This window comes from Oncorhynchus kisutch, linkage group LG14, assembly GCF_002021735.2.
Source record: "Oncorhynchus kisutch isolate 150728-3 linkage group LG14, Okis_V2, whole genome shotgun sequence".
Classification (NCBI taxonomy): Eukaryota; Metazoa; Chordata; class Actinopteri; order Salmoniformes; family Salmonidae; genus Oncorhynchus; species Oncorhynchus kisutch.
Window position 1 is genome coordinate 23,568,054 of NC_034187.2, and position 25,389 is coordinate 23,593,442.

At 43.6% G+C, this 25,389-nt stretch overlaps 1 protein-coding gene across 4 annotated transcripts in view; it reads right to left on the bottom strand.

The window, feature by feature from the left end:
- Nucleotides 1-6,612: 6,612 nt before the first annotated feature.
- Nucleotides 6,613-25,389, bottom strand: part of atp10d (ATPase phospholipid transporting 10D) — a 40,698-nt gene continuing 21,921 nt past the window's right edge. For 3 of the 4 annotated variants that reach the window (XM_020501335.2, XM_020501336.2, XM_020501337.2), the window contains 12 exons: nucleotides 25,074-25,279; nucleotides 24,712-24,885; nucleotides 20,587-21,399; nucleotides 20,290-20,416; nucleotides 12,446-12,630; nucleotides 12,093-12,348; nucleotides 11,759-11,961; nucleotides 11,457-11,657; nucleotides 11,248-11,328; nucleotides 10,960-11,064; nucleotides 7,833-8,020; nucleotides 6,613-7,698 (listed from right to left, as the gene is read on the bottom strand). In XM_020501335.2, coding sequence (XP_020356924.1) covers nucleotides 7,455-7,698; nucleotides 7,833-8,020; nucleotides 10,960-11,064; nucleotides 11,248-11,328; nucleotides 11,457-11,657; nucleotides 11,759-11,961; nucleotides 12,093-12,348; nucleotides 12,446-12,630; nucleotides 20,290-20,416; nucleotides 20,587-21,399; nucleotides 24,712-24,885; nucleotides 25,074-25,279 — 2,783 coding nt within the window. In that variant the 3' untranslated portion in view covers nucleotides 6,613-7,454. Of the gene's footprint in view, nucleotides 7,699-7,832; nucleotides 8,021-8,571; nucleotides 8,709-10,959; nucleotides 11,065-11,247; nucleotides 11,329-11,456; nucleotides 11,658-11,758; nucleotides 11,962-12,092; nucleotides 12,349-12,445; nucleotides 12,631-20,289; nucleotides 20,417-20,586; nucleotides 21,400-24,711; nucleotides 24,886-25,073; nucleotides 25,280-25,389 lie in introns of those variants that run through there. The other variant, XM_031788037.1, reaches the window with a different exon arrangement.

The window sequence follows — 25,389 nt, forward strand, 5'->3', positions numbered from 1 at the left end:
TAGTCTCTCAAAGCACTTCATGATGACGGAGGTGAGTGCTACGGGGCGATAGTCATTTAGCTCAGTTACCTTAGCTTTCTTGGGAACTGGAACAATGGTGGCCCTCTTGAAGCATGTGGGAACAGCAGACTGGGATAAGGATATGTCCGTAAACACACCAGCCAGCTGGTCTGCGCATGCTCTGAGGACGCGGCTAGGGATACCGTCTGGGCCGGCAGCCTTGCGAGGGTTAACATGTTTAAATGCTTTACTTACGTTGGCTACGGTGAAGGAGAGCCCGCAGGGGCCGTGTTGTTGGCACTGTTTTGCCCTCAAAGCGAGCAAAGAAGTTGTTTAGTTTGTCTGGGAGCAGGACATCGTGGTCCATGACGGGGCTGGTTTTCTTTTTGTAGTCCGTGTTTGACTGTAGACCCTGCCACATACCTCTCGTGTCTGAGCCATTGATTTGCGACTCTACTTTGTCTCTCTACTGACGCTTAGCTTGTTTGATTGCCTTGCGGAGGGAATAGCTATACTGTTTGTATTCGGTCATGTTTCCAGTTGCCTTGCCCTGATTAAAAGCAGTGGTTCGCGCTTTCAGTTTTGCACGAATGCTGCCATCAATCCACAGTTTCTGGTTGGGGAAGGTTTTAATAGTTGCTGTGGGTACAACATCACCGATGCACTTGCTAATAAACTCGCTCACCGAATCAGCGTATTCATCAATGTTATTGTGCGACGCTATGCGGAACATATCCCAGTCCACGTGATTGAAGCAATCTTGAAGCGGGGAATCAGATTGGTCCGACCAGCGCTGAACAGACATGAGCACGGGCATTTCCTGTTTTAGTTTCTGTCTATAGGCTCGGAGCAGCAAAATGTCGTGGTCAGATTTTCCGAAAGGAGGGCGGGGCAGGGCTTTGTATGAGTCGCGGAAGTTAGAGTAACAATGGTCCAGGATTTTTTCTGCCCGGGTAGCGCATTTGATATGCTGATAAAATTTTGGGAGTCTTGTTTTCAGTTTAGCATTGTTAAAATCCCCAGCTACAATGAATACAGCCTCAGGATATGTGGTTTCCAGTTTACATAGAGTCCAATGAAGTTCATTCAGGGCCATCGATGTGTCTGCTTGGGGGGGATATATACGACTGTGATTATAATCGAAGAGAATTCTCTTGGTAGATAATGCGGTCGACATTTGATTGGAAGGAATTCTTGGTCAGGTGAGCAAAAGGACTTGAGTTCCTGTATGTTATGATCACACCACGTCTCGTTAATCATAAGGCATACCCCCCCGCCCTTCTTACCAGAGAGATGTTTGTTTCTGTCGGCGCGATGTGTGAAGAAACCAGGTGGTTGTACCGACTCCGATAGCGTGTCTTGAGTGAGCCACGTTTCAGTGAAACAAAGAACAATCTCTGATGTCTCTCTGGAAGGCAACCCGTGCTCTGATTTCGTCTACGTTGTCAAGAAACTGGACGTTGGCGAGTAGTAAACTCGGGAGTGGTGGGCGATGTGCCCGTCTATGGAGTCTGACCAGAAGACCGCTTCTTCTGCCCCTCCTGCGGCGCCTTTGTTTTGGGTCGCCGGCTGGGATCCGATCAATTGTCCTGGGTGGTGGACCAAACAGAGGATCTGCTTCGGGAAAGTCGTATTCCTGGTCGTAGTGTTGGTAAGTTGACGTTGCTCTTATATCCAATAGTTTTGCCCGGCTGTATGTAATCAAACTTAAGATTTCCTGGGGTAACAATGTAACACATAAAAAAAACGAAATACTGCATAGTTTCCTGAGAACGCGAAGCGAGGCAGCCATCTCTGTCGGCGCCGGGGTCTAGCCTCTAGCCTCCGGTAACATGAATTCAAAGCCAGTGAGAGGTGTTTAGAAACAGCAGTGCAGCAGGTAACAGGAGTAGGCGTCACCCACTTGGGAGAAGCTTTTATTTCTGGAGGCAGATTTCTTGTAGAAAATGCCAGTGGATGGTCTTTGAACAGCAGGAGGGGGCTTCAAGGCCTCTGGATCTGGGTGGGGTAGCCTGCCATTTGTTGAGCTCAAAGGCTTCAACACCTCTCGCTTCACACATGAGGGCTAATTGAAGTTGTATCTCTTTGTCCTTGCAAAGCTTGGTAGCCTGAGTATTCAGTCCTTATTAAGTCAAATATATAAATTGTAATTTATTTTTCTACTTTGCTTTTGAAAGTAAAAAAATTGCTTCAGACTAAGCATTACTCAGCTCCAGGTTGGATGTGGTTTTCAGGCCTCTGCTTGTTTGCCAGAGCATTTGATGTATAGTTTGGGAATAATAATCCTTGAGCGTATGAAGCATTCCAAGTAATTCCATCCAAAATCAGGTAGTTGGTTTGCTGTTTCAATTTGGAATGAAGGTTATGTTGTTTAGGGTAGCATCCTGTATATGTCCCGTCCCAAAAAAATCTAAGTTTGTATAACTCTATCTATTTTTAAAAACATGCTGAAAAATGTGGGAGCTCATCTGCTCATGACCTCTCTCAAGTACCCTCCTTTCTAGCTGATTAAAGATTAGGGCCGTATGTTTCGAAAGCCGTATCGCAAACGATGATTATTGGCGTTTTTAAACATTAAACAGCAGGATTATAGTTCACGAGCCAGTCATGGGCGAAGCTAACCACTGAAAACTGTAGGGATAAGGCAGAATTCCGCCAAGTGTTTGAGAGCTATGGGTAGGGTAGACAGTTGAACTATGCTCATGAGGCATTTCTGTTCTATTCTTCAAGATTCAATGGCTATATATCACAGGAGGTTGGTGGCACCTTAATTGGGGAGGATGGGCTCATGGTAGTGGCTGGAGCGGAATAAGTGGAATGGTATCAAATACATGGTTTCCACTGCTATATATAATTCATTTAAAAAGTCAGAAAATGGATGTACCAATCCCAGATTGTCCCTTTTTTAAATGCAATATTTAAACAATTAATATATTTTAACAATTAAATATAAATAGGCTAATAACAATACTATGATGCCTAGTGAAGGGATTCCCTTGTCTTGAAGTCTTTCAGATAACATTCCTAAAACTCACTGCACAGGAAGAGAACTTGAATTTCGTTTGATCAGGTAGGCTATAAGATAAAATGTACGAATAGGGACAAGAATGACATTCTTACCCTAATGTCTCCACCTCATTGTCGACACTTGGCGTGTCACTGTAGTAGCTCATCGTGAAAGCGATGGCAATTAATCACCTGTGCGATTCTCCACCTGTCAGGCTACAGCGTCGACTCAACATTCTAAAAGCACCAACCGAAACCCTACACACACGCTGACCAAATGGAAATGATGAGGACGTTCTAAGCAGACACGCCACAACAAAAATGTAAAACTGTAGGACTACTGTAGTAATGTATGTGCCATAGTCATCTGCCTACTGTGATCTCAACGGGTCCACAGTTTGTAGGATTAAACTGTTCTTTATCCACATTTTAAAAGAAAGATGGAGGGAGGTAGAGGAGGGGCGGGAGCTAGCAGGGTTGACTCAGGCCCCATTTACCCTTGTTTAGAATATTAGGCTAATGAAGTAGTTTGTATAATAATAACCCTAATTATCATACACAAATTAACATCAGACGTTTAATAACACTAAACTCAAATAATTAACATGATACAGAACACATGAGTTGCTAATGTATTTATACCAATATCTGATACAGTACACACATTTGGAATTAAGTTGATATAAAATAATGACTTCTAATCATTGCTCTGAAACTTTTCCATTTGGACTATATTCAAATCAGCTGCCTTTGCCATGTTGTACAGGATTTGATATGCAGGATTGTACTGTAAAAATATATATATTTTTAAAATTACATCAGTCTAATGTTACCACATAAAATACTGAGGATGATCTGTCTAAAAAAGACCAAACCAGGTCAGAATTGCATGTGGTAGAGAAAAATGTCACTTCTCAGAAGTAGATATAAATGCCAATGCCTTATCCAGGCAAACTCAAGAGAACATTTGTAAAGCCTATTTCCAGTGGTGGAAAAAGTACCCAATTGTCACACTTAATGATACCTTGATAGAAAATGACTCAAGTAAAAGTGAAATTCACCCAGTAAAATGCTACTTGAGTAAAAGTCTAAAAGTATTTGGTTTTAAATATACTTAAGTATTAAAGGTAAATGTAATTGCTAAAATATACTTATATTATAAATAATTTCAAATTCCTTAAGCAAACCACAATGTGTTTTCTAATTTACAGATAGCCAGGTGCACACTCAAACACATAATTCACAAACAAAGCATTTGTGTTTAGTGAGTCTGCCAGATCAGATGCAGTAGAGATGACCAGGGATGTTCTCTGTTTAGTGAGTCTACCAGATCAGATGCAGTAGAGATGACCAGGGATGTTCTCTTGATAAGTGTGTGAATTGGACAATTTTCATGTTCTGCTAAGCATTCAAAATGTAATGATTATTTTGGGTGTCAGGGAAAAGGTATGGAGTAAAAAGTACATTGTTTTCTTTAGGAATGTAGTAAAGTAAAAGTTGTCAAAAATATAAATAGTAAAGATATCCCCAAAAAGCAACTGAAGTAGTACTTTAAAGTATTTTTTTACTGAAGTACTTTACACCACTGCCTACTTCACATAGAGGGCCATACAGTGCCTTGCGAAAGTATTCGGCCCCCTTGAACTTTGCGACCTTTTGCCACATTTCAGGCTTCAAACATAAAGATATAAAACTGTATTTTTTTGTGAAGAATCAACAACAAGTGGGACACAATCATGAAGTGGAACGACATTTATTGGATATTTCAAACTTTTTAAAGTTAATACTTTGTAGCGCCACCTTTTGCTGCGATTACAGCTGTAAGTTGCTTGGGGTACGTCTCTAACAGTTTTGCACATCGAGAGACTGACATTTTTCCCATTCCTCCTTGCAAAACAGCTCGAGCTCAGTGAGGTTGGATGGAGAGCATTTGTGAACAGCAGTTTTCAGTTCTTTCCACAGATTCTCAATTGGATTCAGGTCTGGACTTTGACTTGGCCATTCTAACACCTGGATATGTTTATTTTTGAACCATTCCATTGTAGATTTTGCTTTATGTTTTGGATCATTGTCTTGTTGGAAGACAAATCTCCGTCCCAGTCTCAGGTCTTTTGCAGACTCCATCAGGTTTTCTTCCAGAATGGTCCTGTATTTGGCTCCATCCATCTTCCCATCAATTTTAACCATCTTCCCTGTCCCTGCTGAAGAAAAGCAGGCCCAAACCATGATGCTGCCACCACCATGTTTGACAGTTGGGATAGTGTGTTCAGGGTGATGAGCTGTGTTGCTTTTACGCCAAACATAACGTTTTGCATTGTTGCCAAAAAGTTAAATTTTGGTTTCATCTGACCAGAGCACCTTCTTCCACATGTTTGGTGTTTCTCCCAGGTGGCTTGTGGCAAACTTTAAACAACACTTTTTATGGATATCTTTAAGAAATGGCTTTCTTCTTGCCACTCTTCCATAAAGGCCAGATTTGTGCAATATACGACTGATTGTTGTCCTATGGACAGAGTCTCCCACCTCAGCTGTAGATCTCTGCAGTTCATCCAGAGTGATCATGGGCCTCTTGGCTGCATCTCTGATCAGTCTTCTCCTTGTATGAGCTGAAAGTTTAGAGGGACGGCCAGGTCTTGGTAGATTTGCAGTGGTCTGATACTCCTTCCATTTCAATATTATCACTTGCACAGTGCTCCTTGGGATGTTTAAAGCTTGGGAAATCTTTTTGTATCCAAATCCGGCTTTAAACTTCTTCACAACAGTATCTCGGACCTGCCTGGTGTGTTCCTTGTTCTTCATGATGCTCTCTGCGCTTTTAACGGACCTCTGAGACTATCACAGTGCAGGTACATTTATACGGAGATTGATTGATTACACACAGGTGGATTGTATTTATCATCATTAGTCATTTAGGTCAACATTGGATCATTCACAGATCCTCACTGAACTTCTGGAGAGAGTTTGCTGCACTGAAAGTAAAGGGGCTGAATCATTTTGCACGCCCAATTTTTCATTTTTTGATTTGTTAAAAAAGTTTGAAATATCCAATAAATGTCGTTCCACTTCATGACTGTGTCCCACTTGTTGTTGATTCTTCACAAAAAAATACAGTTTTATATCTATGTTTGAAGCCTGAAATGTAGCAAAAGGTCGCAAAGTTCAAGGGGGCCGAATACTTTCGCAAGGCACTGTACCTGAATCCTCCTCCTGCACTTAGGCCTACTAAGTTGCACTTTTGGTTGTCTTGCTTTAGAAGCCCCAGGCCCTCAGTCAATTCCCACATTTCATTTTCATTTTGTCAGTGTGTAACTGTACATAGCATTTTGGTTCTTGTCTTGTAACTAAACATGTGCTGCCACTTTGGTCAGGACTTTCTCAAAAAGAGATTGTATCTCAACAAGGAAATAAATGTTAAAAAATATATCCCATGTTTTAGTGGACTGCTTTACTCAACTAAAGGTCAGAGGAAAACAGTGGTGAGAAAGGTCAGGTCCATGCCAAATCCATTTAAACTCCAGTCAAAATGAATTCAAGTGTGATTCAGGAGGAAAAGGCCACTTTACAGCATTTTGATTTGGTCTAGCCCTTCAATGGGACCTCTGTGTCCAAGGTTCATATGCATCATTTATTGTTATTTTGCAGTGTTTAAGACACGCCAACATCGAAGAGTTGTGCCTAAACACAAAAGGAGTCATAGCTTGATGCTAACTTTAAAAATAAGTGTACGCAGCTCAAGGATTGTGAAAACATTCCAAACATTACACACTCCGCGCTTTGATAACTAATAATGATAACGAATAGCCTTCTGTTCTCTACATGCTCAGTACACATTGAAGAGGGCCAGAGTGGACCACACCTAGCAGTGTTCGGGTAAGGTGCACTATGAAGGGGCCTCTTCACCAGGGACACTGGATTGTGTCAAAGTCCTACCACACAGCAGACACACATTTATGAATGTGTCCACATCACCAATCTTTTCTCAAGGGACCATGACTCCATGTTAATGCAACTCTAGGCACATGTGAGAAACATCCATCTCTTTGCCCTGGATAGACAGCATGGTGATCTTAACCAACACCAGTGAGCTATGCATGCAAGGCAGCAAGCCAGCTAGCTTTGAAGGGTGTTAGGGTTGAACCCTGTAGCCACCATGTAAATAATGAATAGCACAGGCTTGGAACTTCTAACCCTTGCAATTTGACTGGTACATTATGCTAACTGATGTGGCTCATGCAATGGAATGTATTTTTTGTAATGTCAGTTGAGTTAATTCAACAAATCACAGCACAAATTGATGGGTAAACTTCCAGCTTTTACTTCCTTCTTTCTTCCTTCTTTACTTCCTTCTTTTTGAGTACACTCAAAATGGCTACCAATTATGCCATCAATGACTTGAATGGGGACTATTCTTTTCTTTTTATTGTAGCCACCTCCTGTAGCCTCTGAGGTCAGGAGAGCACAGAGCCAGTGGCAGCTCTGCATTCCTTCAGCTCTTTAGGGAGTATAAAGTCAGGGATCTTGATGTCCAAGTCTTCCACGTTGATGATGAGACCCCTGGCTTTACTCTGGGCCTGGGTCTGGTTCCAGTGCTGCATCCTCCTACAGTAGTTGTCTGGGTTGAGCTGGTCCATCAGAGCAGCTTTCAGTGTGTCAGAGGGGGAGATGCTGTTGCGCAATGCATGGAACAGGAATCTGAAAGAGTGACAGTGAGGGAAGGTAGAAAAGGTTTAAAAAATGATTTACAAAAAATGTTTTTTATGACATGGGTCTGAAATCCAGCAGTGATTCTGTCTGAAAAGGGTTGGCACTACTGTTGGTGTGTATACCTTGGTAGCAGTGCCAGCACGGTGGTGAGGGCACATACTCCATAGAAGAGTGGTTGGGACATCTGTAGCTTGTCCACACCAAGGGGATTGGTGGGGGGACTACACGTCACACACACCACACTGAAGACCAGGGTGAAAGAGAAGTAGAAGAGAGCACTACCCACCAGCACTAACACATGTAGCCATGTCTGTAACACAGGAACATAGCACAGATCAACATAGGAATATAAATAGAGTACATAACATGGAACAGGAATATTCAGACATGATCCCAGGTGCACTTATTCACAACTTGAACCCATGAGTTGAGACCTAGTCGAAAGTGCTAAATACTGCATTTGGAAAATGTATTCAGAACCCTTGAATTTTTCCACGTTACGTTACAGCCTTATTCTAAAAAGGATTCAATTGTTTTTTTCCCCCTCTTCAATCTACACACATTACCCCATAATGACAAAGTGAAAACAGGTTTTAGGAAATGTTTGCGAATGTATAAAAACAAACAATTACAGCCTCAAGTCTTTTTGGGTATGACAAGCTTGGCCCACCTGTATTCGGGGAGTTTCTCCTATTCTTCTCTGCAGATCCTCTCAAGCTCTGTCTGGTTGGATGGGGAGCGTCGCTGCACAGCTATTTTCAGGTCTCTCCAGAGATGTTCGATTGGGTTCAAGTCCGGGCTCTGGCTGGGCCACTCAAGGACATTCAGAGATTAGTCCCAAAGCCACTCCTGCGTTGTCTTGGCTGTGTGCTTAGGGTCATTGTCCTGTTAGAAGATGAGGTCCTGAGCGCTCAGGAATAGATTTTCATCAAGGATCTCTCTGTACTTTCCTTCGTTCAACTTTCACTCCATCCTGACTAGGCGCCAAGTCCCTGTCGCTGAAAAACATCCCCACATTATGCTTCCACCACCATGCTTCCCGGTAGGGATGGTACCAGGTTTCCTCCAGATGTGACCCTTGGCATTCAGGCCAAAGAGTTCAACCTTGGTTTCATCAGACCAGAGAATCTTGTTTCTCATGGTCTGAGACTCCAAGCAGGCTGTCATGTGCCTTTTTCTGAGGAGTGGCTTCCGTCTGGCCACTCTACCATAAAAGCCTGATTGGTGGAGTGCTGCAGAGATCGTAGTCCGTCTGGAAGGTTCTACCATCTCCACAGAGGAACTCTAAAGCTCTGACAGAGTGACATTCAGGTTCTTGGTCACCTCCCTGACCAAGGCCCTTCTCCCCCAATTTTTACAATTTTGTTTTATGTATTTCACTTTTATTTAACCAGGTAGACTAGTTGAGAACAAGTTTTCATTTGTAACTGTGACCTGGCCAAGATAAAGCAAAGCAGTTCGACACATACAACAACACAGAGTTACACATGGAATAAACAAACATACAATCAATAATACAGTTGAAAAATCTGTATACAGCATGTGCAAATGAGGTAGGATAAGAGAGGTAAGGCAATAAATAGGCCATGGTGGCAAAGTAATTACAATATAGCAATTAAACACTGGAATGGTAGGATGTGCAGAAGATGAATGTGCAAGTTGAGATACTGGGGTGCAAAGGAGCAAGATAAATAAATAACTAACAGTATGGGGATGAGGAAAATTGGATGGGCTATTTACAGATGCGCTATGTACAGGTGCAGTGATCTGTGAGCTGGTGCTTAAAGCTAGTGAGGGACGTAAGAGTCTCCAGCTTCAGAGATTTTTGCAGTTCGTTCCAGTCATTGGCAGCAGAGAACTGGAAGGAGAGGCGGCCAAAGGAAGAATTGGCTTTGGGGGTGACCGGTGAGATATACCTGCTGGGGCGTGTGCTACGGGTGGGTGCTGCTATGGTGACCAGTAAGCTGAAATAAGGCGGGGCTTTACCTAGCAGAGACTTGTAGATGACCTGTAGCCAGTGGGTTTGGCGATGAGTATGAAGCGAGGGCCAGCCAACGAGATCATACAGGTCACAGTGGTGGGTAGTATATGGGGCTTTGGTGACAAAACAGATGGCACTGTGATAGACTGCATCCAATTTGTTGAGTAGAGTGTTGGAGAATATTTTGTAAATGACATCGCCGAAGTCGAGGATCGGTAGGATGGTCAGTTTTACGAGGGTAAGTTTGACAGCAAGAGTGAAGGATGCTTTGTTGCGAAATATTGCTCAGTTTGGCAATGCAGCCAGCTCTAGGAAGAGTCTTGGTGGTTCCAAACTTCTTCTATTTAAGAATGACGGAGGCCACGGTGTTCTTGGGGACCTTCAATGCTGCAGAACTGTTTTGGTACCCTTCCTCAGATCTGTGCCTCGACACAATCCTGTCTCAGAGCTCTACGGACAATTCATTTGACCTCATGGCTTGGTTTTTGCTCTGACATGCACTGTCGACTATGGGACCTTACACGAAAGGTGTGTGCCTTTCCAAATCGTGTCCGATCAATTGAATTCACCACAGGTGGACTCCAATCATGTTGTAGAAACATCTCAAGGATGATCAATGGGAACAAGATTCACCTGAGTTCAAGTTCGAGTGTTATAGCAAAGGGTCTGAATACTTATGTAAATAAGGTCATTTTATAAGGTCTAAAATCCTGCTTTCCCTTTGTCATTATGGGGTGTTGTGTGTAGATTGAGGGAAATTAAAAATATATATTTTTAGAATAAGGCTGTAACAATAAAATGTGGTAAAAGTCAAGAGGTCTGTATACTTTCTGATTTGCACTGTACGTAGCCTACTGTAGGCTCCACTACTTTTTTAAAGGGGAACATATGTTCAGAACAATTAACTTGAAAGCAAAAGAATGTTGCTCTCAAAAAGTATCAAAAGAAAGGTGAAAATCGAAGTTTCAGGGAAGAATGGACAGAGAGATGTTTTCATATTACAATATTTTCCCAATGCCAAGCCAGTGTGTATTATTTGCAATGAAAATGTCACTGTTTACAAATAATTAAATCTCAGACTTCATTATGAATTTAAGCATGGAACTTTCAAAGTGGCATTCCCACCCCCCAAAATAATTGTATCCATATTAGAATAAGGCTGTAACATAATAAAATGTGTAAAAAAAAGTCTGAATACTTTCTGAATGCACTGTAAATGCATTGTCATTATCAACCTATGGGTGTGTCAGGTAAGGTGTGATTCTCACCAGTGTGCGGCTCTCGATGACCTGGTGTAGTAGGATGATGAGGAGGGCCGAGGCGTTGATGGGAGACCCAAAGGAGAGCATGTCTGCATCTGACCCTGCATATGCCTGACCAAAAATAAGGAAGTCCTGTCATTCGTTCAAAGGCAGGGTATGACAGGATGCCCTATTCAACTTAAACTACTCCCAGACTAGAGAGAACAACACCACATCACTGACCCCTTCTCAGGGCATATGTATCAAAACACAATAGATCAATGGCAATAACACTATTTGTGGAAATCTACTCACAAAGTAAGGAATGAAGAAACAGACAAGGCTTTGGTAAAGAGCGTCCAGCATCGTCAACCAGAAGGTAGAAGGGAGGTAGGCCTGGACAGATACATAAATAAAACATATCAATGAGTGTTTGTGTTAGTGCTGGGCTACAACAAAAATATACCCAAGGACCAGATTTGAAAATCATTGTCCTAATACAACCAGATTCCGCCTTAACACACCTTGGAATTCTGTCCGGATTTGTAGAGCTCCGGTAACTTAATGAGGGTATCTGCAGACACGTCTTTGTCTAGGATTCCGTAGAGAAGGGGAGGGGCGGAGGTGAAGAGGAGGTTGAAGAAGATGAGCACCCAGGAGTTGGTCATGACGCTCCCCGAGAAACCACAGAAGAACTGGTACCAGAACAGCAGATTCACATACATCTACACACACAGGAAGAAAGAGAGACAAAGGGAGGGAGGAAGATAAAATAAAGACAGAGATGGTGAGTAGTGTGCCTGGGGTGAGTGAGAGATGTTCTTACCACATTCTTGTAGAAGAAGTAGAGAATCATGTTGGCCAGGCGTGTGTAGCACCAGTGGCCATGGACCAACAGCAGCTTGCGGAGGTGTTTAAACCTGGAGATGGCAAAGTCACTGGACATCACAGCCTGCATGCCCTCCTGGCCAGATATCCCAATGCCAACATCTGCCACCTGGATCATACTGACATCATTGGCTCCATCACCTGGACAAAAAGGACGCCCCAGACTTAAGAAATCTAGATTGGAAGCACTAAGACAGGCCTATTCTTACTGCCTTATAAATGTTTATATCCTGGACTTATCATTTATTTAAGTGTTACCGACTTCCACTGACCTATGGCGAGGGTCATGACTCGGAGCTGGTCCCGTACCAGTTGTACCACATGGCTCTTCTGAAGTGGAGTGGAGCGGCAGCAGACCACGGCCCTGCAGCGCCGGCTCAGCTCCAGGAAGTCCCCTTTCAGGTCCTCCTGCAGGGCGAAGTCCAGCGTGTGCCCGTCCACCACCAGGGTGAAGCCTGACGTGCCCTCAGCTGCCTCGCCACGCTCCACCTCCGTCCGCAGCTCCAGCAACAAGGCCTTGCAGGCCTCCTGAAGAGACACAAGACAGGATGAGGAAGATTGATAGCAGGATGACAGGAACACATTTTGAAGGACAAATAATTTAGAATAACAGGATAACATTCACCTTGCTATCACAGTTAGCAGTCAGCAGTTGGTCTGTGGTCCTGAGCAGTTTGCAGGCACAGGCGATATTTATGGCAGTCTCTTGTTTGTCCCCTGTGAGGACCCATACTTTGACCCCTGCTCTCTGTAGTGCCTCAATGGTCTCTGGCACTTCTTCCTGCAGTCTATCCACAATCCCTGTTGCCCCTGGCGACAGAAACAGTAACACTACAGTCAGCCATTGCAATTGGTTGTTGCTAGCCCCTAACCAAGTTTAGGGGTGACCCCATTTAGTCGACTGGTCGATTGTTTGGTCGATAGGCTTTTGGTTGGCCGAAATGTCTTTAGTCGAGCAGTAGCAAAAAACTATATATCCAGTACCAGTCAAAAGTCTCGACACACCTACTCATTCCAGGGTTTTTCTTAATTTGTACTATTTTCTACATTGTAGAATAATAGTGAAGACATCGAAACATTCCATCACTCCCCTTCTTGGTCATATAGCCCTTACACAGCCTGGAGGTGTGTTTTGGGTTATTGTCCTGTTGAAAAACAAATGATAGTCCCACTAAGTGCAAACCAGATGGGATGGCATATCACACTAGAATGCTGTGATAGCCATGCTGGTTAAGTGTGCCTTGAATTCTAAATAAATCACTGACAGTGTCACCAGCAAGGCACCCCCACACCATCACACCTCCTCCTCCATGCTTCACGGTGGGAACCACACATGCAGAGATCATCCGCTCACCTACTCTGCATCTCACAGACACGGCGGTTGGAACCAAAAATCTCAAATTTGTATTCATCAGACCAAAGGACAGATTTCCACCAGTCTAATGTCCATTGCTCATGTTTCTTGGCCCAAGCAAGTCTCTTCTTCTTATTTTGTCCTTAGCGGTGGTTTCTTTCGACCATGAAGGCCTTATTCACGCAGTCTCTTCTTAACAGTTGATGTTGAGATGTCTCTGTTACTTGAACTCTATGAAGCATTTATTTGTGCTGCAATTTCTGAGGCTGGCAACTCTAATGAACTTATCCTTTGCGGCAGAGGTAACTCTGGGTCTTCCTTTCCGATGGCGGTCCTCATGAGAGCCAGTTTCATCATAGCGCTTGATGGTTTTTGCGACTGCACTTGAAGAAACTTTAAAAGTTCTTGACATTTTCCGGATTGACTGACCTTCATGTCTTATTAAGGTAATGATGGACTGTTGTTTCTCTTTGCTTATTTGAGTTGTTCTTGCCATAATATGAACTTGTTTTTTTACCAAATAGGGCTGTCTTCTGTATACCACCCCTACCTTGTCACAACAACCGATTGGCTCAAACACATTAAGGAAAGAAATTCCACCCATAAACTTTTAACAAGGCACACCTGTTAATTGAAATGCATTCCAGGTGACTACCTTATGAAGCTGCTTGAGAGAATGCCAAGAGTTTGCAAAGCTGTCATCAAGGCAAAGGGTGGCTACTTTGAAGAATCTCAAATATAAAATATATTTTGATTTGTTTAACACTTTTTTGGTTACTACATGATTCCATATGTGTTATTTCATAGTTTATGTCTTCACTATCATTCTACAATTTAGAAAATAGTAAAAATAAAGACAAACCCTTGAATGAGTAGGTGTGTCCAAACTTTTGACTGGTACTGTATCTACAGAAATAAGGCAGGTCCTGCTTCTGTTGCCTGTTTGAGTGTTTGTTTAATAGCCTACTGATTCCATGTGCACCAAGCCTCATGCAACAACATGTCAAGTAACAATTTCACATTCGGCTGTTTTTAATCTTCGCTTTGCTGTAATAAAGGCTTTAAACTGTTTTTCGTTAGAACAGCCTCTCTGGTATTATTCTTCATTGATTTAGTGCTGTTTTACGCTGTTCCAAATTGTTTAAAAAAAATATTTGTAAAACAACAATAATAACACTCCGTTTTCTTGTAATTATTACTATTAAATCAAATCAAATTTAATTTGTCCTTCTAGTTCCGACAATGCAGTAATAACCAACGAGTAATCTAACTAACAATTCCAAAACTACTACCTTATACACACACAAGTGTAAAGGGATAAAGAATATGTACATAAAGATATATGAATGAGTGATGGTACAGAGCGGCATAGGCAAGATGCAGTAGATGGTATCGAGTACAGTATATACATATGAGATGAGTATGTAAACAAAGTGGCATAGTTTAAAGTGGCTAGTGATACATGTATTACATAAAGATGCAGTAGATTATATAGAGTACAGTATATACGTAGACATATGAGATGAATAATGTAGGGTATGTAAACATTATATTAAGTAGCATTGTTTAAAGTGGCTAGTGATATATTTTACATCAATTCCCATTATTAAAGTGTCTGGAGTCAGTGTGTTGGCAGCAGCCAAGTCAGTGTGTTGGCAGCAACCACTCAATTATGATCATAAGTAATGTCATTATCATTAGAAGGCTTAGTATAGCAGCCTTGTATAACCACCATTGAGCTGTAGGCCTAAGAGAGCATCCCATTTAGCATTAACACCATCATTTACTTAGGCCTATATATCAATACTTATATAGGCTACTGCATCAATAAATAATTCATGCATTAGTTTATGTCATCACACAGCATACCAGTCATTCATAATTTGAAATGGAATCAAGCATTTTAGTTTTAAAATAAATTAAAGGAACCTTGAACAATTAGCTTAAACAATAAATAAACCGTTCCATTTAGGAAATTGCATTAATGCGACTGTTTTTAGGGAAAAATATATTTAATCAATTTTATAATAAGGCCGTAACGTAACAAAATGTGGAAAAAGTAAAGGGGTCTGAATACCTTCTGAATGCACTGTACTCAGTCAGAAAAGAGAGCAAGGGTTTAGGGAATAGGGAATGTTTTTTTCTAAACAAATTAGGAATTTCGGTAAGAGAACTTTTCAGTCAGAAATGGCTGTAATTATGTTGCAGCTTTAGCAACACGGACAGCGCGATAAACACGTTGATGTTCTGTGGTGGTCACTGCAGCAGGGAAGAGAGAAAGACAAACGGGTGCTAGTCACACAGTCACTCGCTGTCTTTTCTTTTTTTAACACAGCGCAGCAAGTCTGAGCCAGGCCCGGCACAATCAAATCAATTCCTGGTTGGGCTCGCTCTAGTCATTTGTGTGTCTAAATTATTTAATCAAATTGTGCTTAAAGCATCAGACAAGCTCAGTGAATATATTTGATGAAAACACATAGGACAGGACTCGTCAACTAGGTTTGGCCTTCGGCCAAATTCTTTGAGATAATAGTCGAATGGTCATTCCACAATTAGCATATAATATTAGCACAATTAATAGGCCTTTAACACATCTGATTGGTACATGATAAATTGAGTGACAATAAAATAATTTCGATCTGATTACGCTCATAAAATCACCAATGTCTCTATTCAATTATTATTTTTGTCTATTTCTCTGTGCATTGATTGGTTGGGATAAACAGATCTACATAGCCTACTGTGAGCTGCACTACTTTTTTAACGTCAACATTAGTTCAGAACAATTAGCTTGATAGCAAGAGAATATGTCGCTCTCAAAAAGTATCAAAAGAAAGTTGAAAGAATGGACAGATAATGTAGATATGTGTTCATAGATGTGTTCATCTTCCAATATTCTTCCCAATGCAAAGCCAGTGTGTCTTATTTGCAATGAAAATGTTGCTGTTTGCAAATAACTCAATCTCAGACTTCATTATGAATTTAAGCATGGAACTTTCAAAGTGGCATTCCAGCCTTAAACAGAGGCCCGACACAGAAAAATTGAAGCATTAACTGCAAGCTACACACACCTTTTTTGGCTGACATATTCTTGTCACTTAAACGGGTTAAATATGCAGTTACAAGGAAGAGGGAAAACAATGGCGGACATGGTGGAAAAACTTGAGGCCTTTACTAGAAAGCTTGAGTTGATCGATTTGGACTTGTCATCTGGAAGGCTACTTCACTTCAGTACACTTACCATCTGGCTTGGATCCTTAGTCGACACGGCGCCCCGCCGCAACAGCTGTGCCTTCAACCGGCCTCCGTCAGACCAGACGCGTCTACTAGCCCCGGGCTACTAACTTTAAACGCCGTGCCGCCCGCGTGCTAGCGACTTCTCCGCGGCTCCCCTGTTCCATCTATTGCTGCCCCCTGGACCCTATGACCACTTGGCTACATAGCTGATGCCTGCTGGATTGTCCATTAATCACGGTACTCCATTCTGTTTATTTTTGTTTTGTTTATTTTTGTACATTTATTATAATTTTTGTTTGTTTATCTGTCGGCCCCAGCCGAGAACTCCGGCTCTGATTGTAGTTAACCTACCCTCTCTGCCTAGTCATCGCCATTTTACCTGTTGTTGTTTTAGCTGATTAGCGGTTGTTGTTTCACCCGTTGTTGTCTTAGTTAGCTCTCCAAATCAACACCTGTGATTACTTTATGCCTCACTTTATGTCTATCTCATATGTCAATATGCCTTGTATACTGTTGTTTAGGTTAGTTATCATTGTTTTAGAATACTGCGGAGCCCTTAGTTCCACTCATTATACATCTGATACCTCCTTTGTCCCACCTCCCACACATGCGGTGACCTCACCCATTATAACCAGCTTATCCAGAGATGCAACCTCTCTTATCATCACTCAGTGCCTAGGCTTACCTCCGCTGTACCCGCACCCCACCATACCCCTGTCTGCAATCTATTCTACCACGCCCAGAAATCTGCTCCTTTTATTCTTTGTCCCCAACGCTCTAGGCGACCAGTTTTGCTAGCCTTTAGCTGTACCCTCATCCTACTCTGTTCCTCGGGTGATGTGGAGGTAAACCCAGGCCCTGCGTGTCCCCAGGCATCCTCATTTGTTGACTTCTGTGATCAAAAAATACCTTGGTTTCATGCATGTCAACATCCTCCCTAAGTTTGTTTTACTCACTGCTTTAGCACACTCCGCCAACCCTGATGTCCTTGCCGTGTCTGAATCCTGGTTTAAGAAGGCCACCAACAATTCTGAGATTTCCATACCCAGCTACAACATTTTCAATCAACATAGAACTGCCAAGGGGGGAGAAGTTGCAATCTACTGCAGAGATCGCCTGCAAAGTTCTGTCAAACTTTCCAGGTCTATACCCAAACAGTTTGAACTTCTAATTTTAAGAATGAACCTCTCCAGAAATAAGTCTCTCACTGTTGCTGCCCGCTATCGACCCCCCTCCGCTCCCAGCTGTGCCCTGGACACCATTTGTGAATTGATCGCCCCCCATCTAGCTTCAGAGTTCGTTCTGTTAGGTGACATAAACTGGGAGATGCTTAACACCCCGGCAGTCCTACAATCTAAGCTAGATGCCCTCAATCTCACACAAATCATCAAGGAACCCTGCAGGTACAACCCTAAATCCATAAACATGGGCAAACTCAGACATTATCCTGACCAACTTGCCCTCCAAATACACCTCCACTGTTTTCAATCAGGATCTCAGCGATCACTGCCTGATTGCCTGTATCCGCTATGGGTCCGCGGTCAAACGACCACTCCTCATCTCTGTCAAACGCTCCCTAAAACATTTCTGCGAGCAGGCCTTTCTAATCGACCTGGTCTGGGTATCCTGGAAGGATATTGACCTCATCCCGTCAGTCGAGGATGCCTGGTCATTCTTTAAAAGTAATTTCCTCACCATTTTAGATAAGCATACCCCGTTCAAAAAATGCAGAACTAAGAACAGATATAGCCCTTGGTTCACTCCAGACCTGACTGCCCTTGACCAGCACAAAAACATCCTGTGGAGGACTGCAATAGCATTGAATAGTCCCCACGATATGCAACTGTTCAGGGAAGTCAGGAACCAATACACGCAGTCAGTCAGGAAAGCAAAGGCTCTTTTTTTCAAGCAGAAATTCGCATCTTGTAGCTCTAACTCTGTAAAGTCCATGGAGAACAAGAGCACCTCCTCCCAGCTGACAACTGCACTGAGGCTAGGTAACACGGTCACCACTGATAAATCCATGATAATTGAACATTTCAATAAGCATTTCTCAACGGCTGGCCATGCCTTCCTCCTGGCTACTCCAACACCGGCCAAAACCTCCGCCTCCCCCGCAGCTACTCACCCAAGCCTCCCCAGCTTCTCCTTCACACAAATCCAAATCCAAACAGCAGATGTTCTGAAAGAGCTGCAAAACCTGGACCCGTACAAATCAGCTGGGCTAGACAATCTGGACCCTCTCTTTCTAAAACTATCCACTGCCATTGTTGCAACCCCTATTACCAGCCTGTTCAACCTCTCTTTCGTATCGTCCGAGATCCCTAAAGATTGGAAAGCTGCCGCGGTCATCCCCCTCTTCAAAGGGGGTGACACCCTAGACCCAAACTGTTACAGACCTATATCCATCCTGCCCTGTCAATCTAAAGTCTTCGAAAGCCAAGTTAATAAACAGATCACTGACCATTTCGAATCCCACCGTACCTTCTCCGCTGTGCAATCCGGCTTCCGAGCCGGTCACGGGTGCACCTCAGCCACGCTCAAGGTACTAAACGATATCACAACCGCCATCGATAAAAGACAGTACTGTGCAGCCGTCTTCATCGACCTGGCCAAGGCTTTCGACTCTGTCAATCACCGTATTCTTATCGGCAGCCTCGGTTTTTCTAATGACTGCCTCGCCTGGTTCGCCAACTACTTTGCAGACAGAGTTCAGTGTGTCAAATCGGAGGGCATGTTGTCCAGACCTCTGGCAGTCTCTATGGGGGTACCACAGGGTTCAATTCTCAATGGAGGACTGCCTGCACATCAAAATCACATTCATCTCATCCGACATCATGTCCAAGTGGAAATGCAACTTTTCCCATTTAGTAAGTAACTCAGTGGCCTATATGACTGTATTTAGTAAATACTAACATTATTGTGAGTGCTTATCCAGGGCTATGTAGGTCTCAAGCTGACAGTATTTTTGGTCGTTACAGGAGCAGGTTATCCCGAGACTCCCGATACAGACATTCAGACATCACTTTTTTTCTTAAAATTATTGTTTTATGTAGGATGCAACTGTTTCGGCCAGTTGCAATTTTAAGTAGGCCTAATAAAATGTAAAAAAATCACTTCTATTAGGCCATATTTTTTTCTTGTGAAAGATGCTGTTAAGCCACATAACTGGCTGAGGTAGACTAAGTTGTTTTATATAGGCATAGGCTCGGAAGAAATAGACTCCAATTAAGCCCTCTTGTTATTTGTAAAGTCAAATTAAAATGAAGGTTATTGTTGAAATGAATTACTCAACTGGTGTAGTTTTTCTGCATATGTTGCTGTGCACCACTTGCATAACAAGTTAGCTATATTTTCAGCGCCAGGTGCTGTTGCGATTGCAACTTCACGTTTCAGCACCACAAAATGGTTCACTACCTGCTTTATTAGTTGACTGCCTTCAGCATTCTCTCTCCTAATGAATGAAGTTCAAATGTAACTTTTGCATTATTTAAATAGAGTAACTTCCTTCTTGGAACTTTTTGCATGTCGGGTCCGAGATTTTTTTATAATATATATTTTTTAATTATGGGAGCCATAAAATAACCCTGACATAGGATGTGTCAATATATGGAAAAATATTTGAAATTCGAAAGAACAGACTCTTCCTGGTTGGCCAAGATTATTTTTGTTGTTGTTGGGGACAGCCCTAACCAAGTTGCTCCTTGAATTCACCACCACAGTTTATAAACAAGTGTAGGAGCAATACTTTTGACTATGAAAGTTACAGGCTGTGCCTTTAATTGATTTGTACCCTATGACTAATACTTTAGCAAGAAATTAAATAAATCATCCTTATTCTCCTAATGGTGTAAGAAAACATGTCAGTGGAGTTTTACCCAGTAGCGTGAGGTTGGTTTCCAGTCTCTGTGCAGACTCCAGTAGAAGCTCCTCTCTGTTCTCTATACTGGTCTCTGCAAATGCATGACGCTTCAACCAAATGTCATACTCCTCCTCCTCCAACACCTGTCAGCACAATGCACCAGTAAGTCACCAGTCTGTGAAAAATAATTTATTCTACTGAGGACAATCAACTATTCCAAGTTATCAAGTCTTTTTTTCCATAGACACAAATGTGAATTCATGTGGTATTTAAGGTCAAAGCTAAAAAGCTTAACCACTGTAGACGTCTGTACCTTCTTAGCGATGCAGAGGGTGCGAAGGCCTTCCCTGGCGTAGTTGTCTAGGTGTTTCTGGGTTTGTTCTCTGATGTGACCCTGTCTCCCGTCTGACTGCTCAGCACCTTTAGGTGACTCTGCCAGGTCCATGATGACCGAGTCGGCTCCCTTGGTGTAGACCACCACCTGGTTGGTGAGCGGGTGGCGGACAACCACAGACATCCTCTTGCGAGTGGAGTCGAAGGGCAGGATATGGAGCAGGCGCACAGCCAGGCTGCCCATCCCTGGCAGCTCCACCAGAAGGCGCTCGAGTGAGCGTCCCTGCAGGGTGCAGCGGTAGGCCCTGGCCGCGTGGACCAGAGCCGCCTCGTCAGGGCTCTCCGCCTCATAGATCAGTTCATCTGCCCCAGGTTCACTGGGAGGGCCTTCGCCTCCGTTTGAGTTCTCCAGCACGCTCCAGGCCCCCGGGTTGAGGTGTAACATCTTGTCCTCTTCACCTTTCCAAGAGCCATGCTCTCCCTCCTCCTCATACCCTTGGTCCCCATCCTCTCCAGGGACCCCATCCAGCCCTGGTTTGATACTTAGGATGGAGGCCTCAAGGTTAGGCTCCCCGTCTGGCTCTGTACCCAGCTTGGTGGGGGTAGGGGAGGGGCTGGGGGTGAAGGAGGCTGCTTTGCCCCTGGAAAAGAGCCTGCGTGTGAAGCTGCGAGGGCTCTCTGTAGTGTGGGGAGGAGAGAGTGTGGAGAAGCGGGGGAGGCCAAAACGCTGGAACAGCATCTTGATGTCCTCCAGGGATTTAAGGGGGGTACGGGAGACCTCAGGCACCTCGACCTGGGAATGTAATTGACAACATCAGTTGAAATGGAAATGGCACTAACCCTGGTCAAACATATACATTTTTGTTACATTCAGCATGTGCTTTTCCCCTTTGAGGACTACACACGGACATTGTTTGGTATTAAAACATCACAAACACAGGGTTTGTACAGAAAGTGGCAAGTCAAATTCAAGGACTTTTGTCACGGATCCCCCGGTACTGATGCTCATTTTGTTCACCAGTTCCGGAGGTCGACGTCACCGGCTTTCTAGGCTTCACTGAACGGGATTCATTATCATCAACCCCGGACTGTCTTTTCTGATTACACACACCTGGTTCCCATTTCCCCTGATTAGTATGTGCTCTCTGTTCCCTCTGTCTTTGTCGGTTATTGTTCCCATGAACGTTGGTGATGTGATTACCTATACGTTGTTGCAGCTGTTATGCTGCATGCTTTATATATATATTGTGTATTACGGGTATTGTCCCGCGTCAGTCAAGGTTTACCCTCGCTCTTTTATTGGGGGTACAGCCCAGTGTTTTGTATACGTGTTTGTTGTGGGTGTATTAAAAACCCCTATTGTGTATTCCTGCGCCTGTCTCCAAAATCCTTTATACCAGCATGACAACTTTCAAGTACTTTTTCAAGCACTAATATTTATTTTCAAGAACCATCAATTTGCAATAGTTCAAATAAAATGTTATTAGTCACATGCGCCGAATACAACAGGTATAGATAGATAGACCTTACTGTGAAATGCTTACTTACGACCCTCTAACCAACAATGCAGTTTAAAAAATACAGATAAGAATAAGAAAGAAAAGTAACAAGTAAATAAAGAGCAGCAGTAAAATAACAATAGACTACATACAGGGGGTACCGATACAGAGTCAATGTGCTGGGGCACCGGTTAGTTCAGGTAGTATGTACATGTAGGTAGAGTTATTAAAGTGACTATGCATAGATGATAACAGAGTAGCAGTGGTGTAAAAGAGGAGGGGGGGGGGGGCAATGCAAATAGTCTGGGTAGCCATTTGATTAGATGTTCAGGAGTCTTATGGCTTGGGGGCAGAAGCTGTTTAGAAGCCTCCTGGACCTAGACTTGGCGCTCCGGTACTGCTTGCCGTGCGGTAGCAGAGAGAACAGTCTATGACTAGGGTGGCTGGAGTCTGACAATTTTTAGGGCCTTCCTCTGACACCGCCTGGTATAGAGGTCCTGGATGGCAGGAAGCTTGGCCCCAGTGACGTACTGGGCCGTTCGCACTACCCTCTGTAGTGCCTTGCGGTCGGAGGTCGAGCAGTTGCCATACCAGGCAGTGATGCAACCAGTCAGGATGCTCTCGATGGTGCAGCTGTGGAACTTTGAGGATCTGACGACCCATGTCATATCCTATTCCTATTATGCAATTGTTTCTAGTCACCACTAGATGGCAGTATATCGCCACAACCTCAACAACAAAAAACAACCTTAGTATATTCATCACTACCTTACAAGTTCTACTCAATAATAAGTGTTTTACTACTTACATGAGTGGTAAGTCAGTACTGATGACGTTGTAATTGGAGTAGCGATGAGCAGAGCTTTGGTACATGTCTACTGGTGAACACACATTTCCTATTGCAGCTTAATGACTATTGTATTTTTATTGGGCATTCGGGAATCTACTACTTAATAGTTTGACAGACACTGTTTGACGAGAAGTAAGTACAGGGAGTGAATATTTAATAATGGACATGAAACAAAACAAGGACAGAGTCTGGACAAAACATTAATGCAGACACGGAGAAGAAACAGAGGAAGTGACAGATATAGGGGAGGCAATCAATAAGGTAATAGAGTCCAGGTGAGTCCCATGAAGTCCTGATGCCTGTAACAATGGTGACAGGTGTGCGTAATGATGGGCCACCTGGCACCCTCGAACGCCAGCGGGAGCAGGCGTGACAATAACCCCCCCCCTCTAGGGGCGCCACCCGGCATCCCACCTAGGCAAGCCTGACGGGCCGGCCGAGGTGTGGGAGCCGGATGAGCCGGCTGAGGCGTGGGAGCCCGACGAGACCAGGCTGAGGCATGATGTGGGATGGGAGCCTGCCGAGCCAACCGAGGCAAGAATACCTCTCAAGCCAGCTAAGGCATGGAAGCCCGACGAGCCAGCTGAGGGACCCCAGGTTCCTTCGGCAGCGGCACCCGGACCAGACGTCACCAACCCCCCCCAAAAAAACGACCTGATGCTTCCAATGTTCGTGCCTGCATTCTGTGAGGACAGACACTGGAAGACGAGAAGCAAGTACAGGGAGTGAAGATTTAATTCATAACAGACATGAAACAAAACAAGGACAGTGTCTGGACAAGGGAAACAAGAAGACATTAATGCTGACCCGGGGAAGAAACTGAGGAAGTGACAGATATAGGGGACACAATAAATTAGGTAGAGTCCAGGTGAATCCCATGAAGTGCTGGTGCGCGTTACCTGGAAAGGGATGGTGACAGGTGTGCGTAATGATGGGCCGCCGAGAGGGAGAGCAGGCATGACAGTTACAAAAAAGCGTCTTGCTTCTGACAGGCAGCATAAATGTCGCCGGTCGCGAGAGGAAAGCGCCATGTGAACAGCCACCAGAACGACAAAAGTACAGCTGCCACTTGATGAAGCGTAATATCGCGAGTGCTCCTTGAACGAGGCTAAAAAGCTCTGGAGAGAAAAAGTCAATGTAGAACTGGCGCCAGAGCAGGATGCAGCGTTGTGTTTTTCCCCCTTCAGGGCCGATTCACCCATGCTCGCAATGTCAAAGTCTGACACATTTTTTGCACATTACACATTGTGGATTGGTTGGGTCCATTGATGTAGTGGTAAAAAAAAAGGGTAAACTATACTGAACAAAAATATAAAAACATATTTTCCATACACACATTGAATCTACATTTTCCCGGCATTTTAACTATCTATGTGATGTTTGGCAGCGCCTAATCAGTCAGTTCTGTACCTGCCTGGCTGAGTGGCAGTGTGGGTGGAATGAGCGATCTCACCTGGAAACCAGAGTGCGAAACACATGAGGAAATAAAACTCGGCAGTCTGCCTGGAAATTTATTCGTAAGACCAATACATTTTTCAACAATTTTTCATATTAACATATTTTATTATTTTCTCTTCTTTCATTTGAATTCAAGTACCAACTGAGAACATGTCTGATTTGCAGTATTGCAGTACTTGAATTGCTTGAATTTCAGAGTGCCAAATTCAAGTACTTTAATTAAGCACCTCAAGCACCATGTGCGAACCCTGCAAACATCTACCTCCTTCTTTTATTAAGTTGAGGCTATGTTACGTACCACATGGCGGGGCTGGTTGGGAGAAGACACAACTACCGTGTTGCAGATGGCCAGAGCCATGAAGAAGTCAACGATGTAGGTGAGCTCCATACTGGCGTCCCTCAGAAGGAAGAGTGGAGAGGACAGACAGTTCAGCTTCTGAACCAGGAAAGGGTCTGGGACTATATCCTTCTCCTTGAGGGAAGACAGGAAAATAGGAATTAGACATTTCATATCATGCCGTCAGTTGTGTGTGATTCAACGAATCAACAAGTCTTGATTAGAAGAATCAGGTGTCCTAATGCTTGGCTAGAACAAAACGTGCATCTCCTGAGGGGTCTTATTGTGAATGGATTAAGAAACACTGGGTGTATGAGTTTCACCATGGGGCTACTGAAGGCGCTGTGTTGGGGCAGGGTGGGGCTGGGTGACTCCTCCCCCTCAGAGTGGCCTGTCAGTGTGTGCAGGGACACAGAGCTGCGGTTGCAGCTGAGTGACTTGCAGCTCAGGGACTTGGCGCTGGCACGTGACTTGAGCGTATGGGAGCAACCCATCGCCTCATCCTCCTTATACACTTCAAGCCTCCTCGCTGCCAGAAAGACAGATAGGGAGGGACGAAAGAAATGGTTAAATACATTGTACAAAATCCTTAGTGTCATGGTATCATGGGAGGCAGGTAGCCTAGCAGTTAGAGCCACT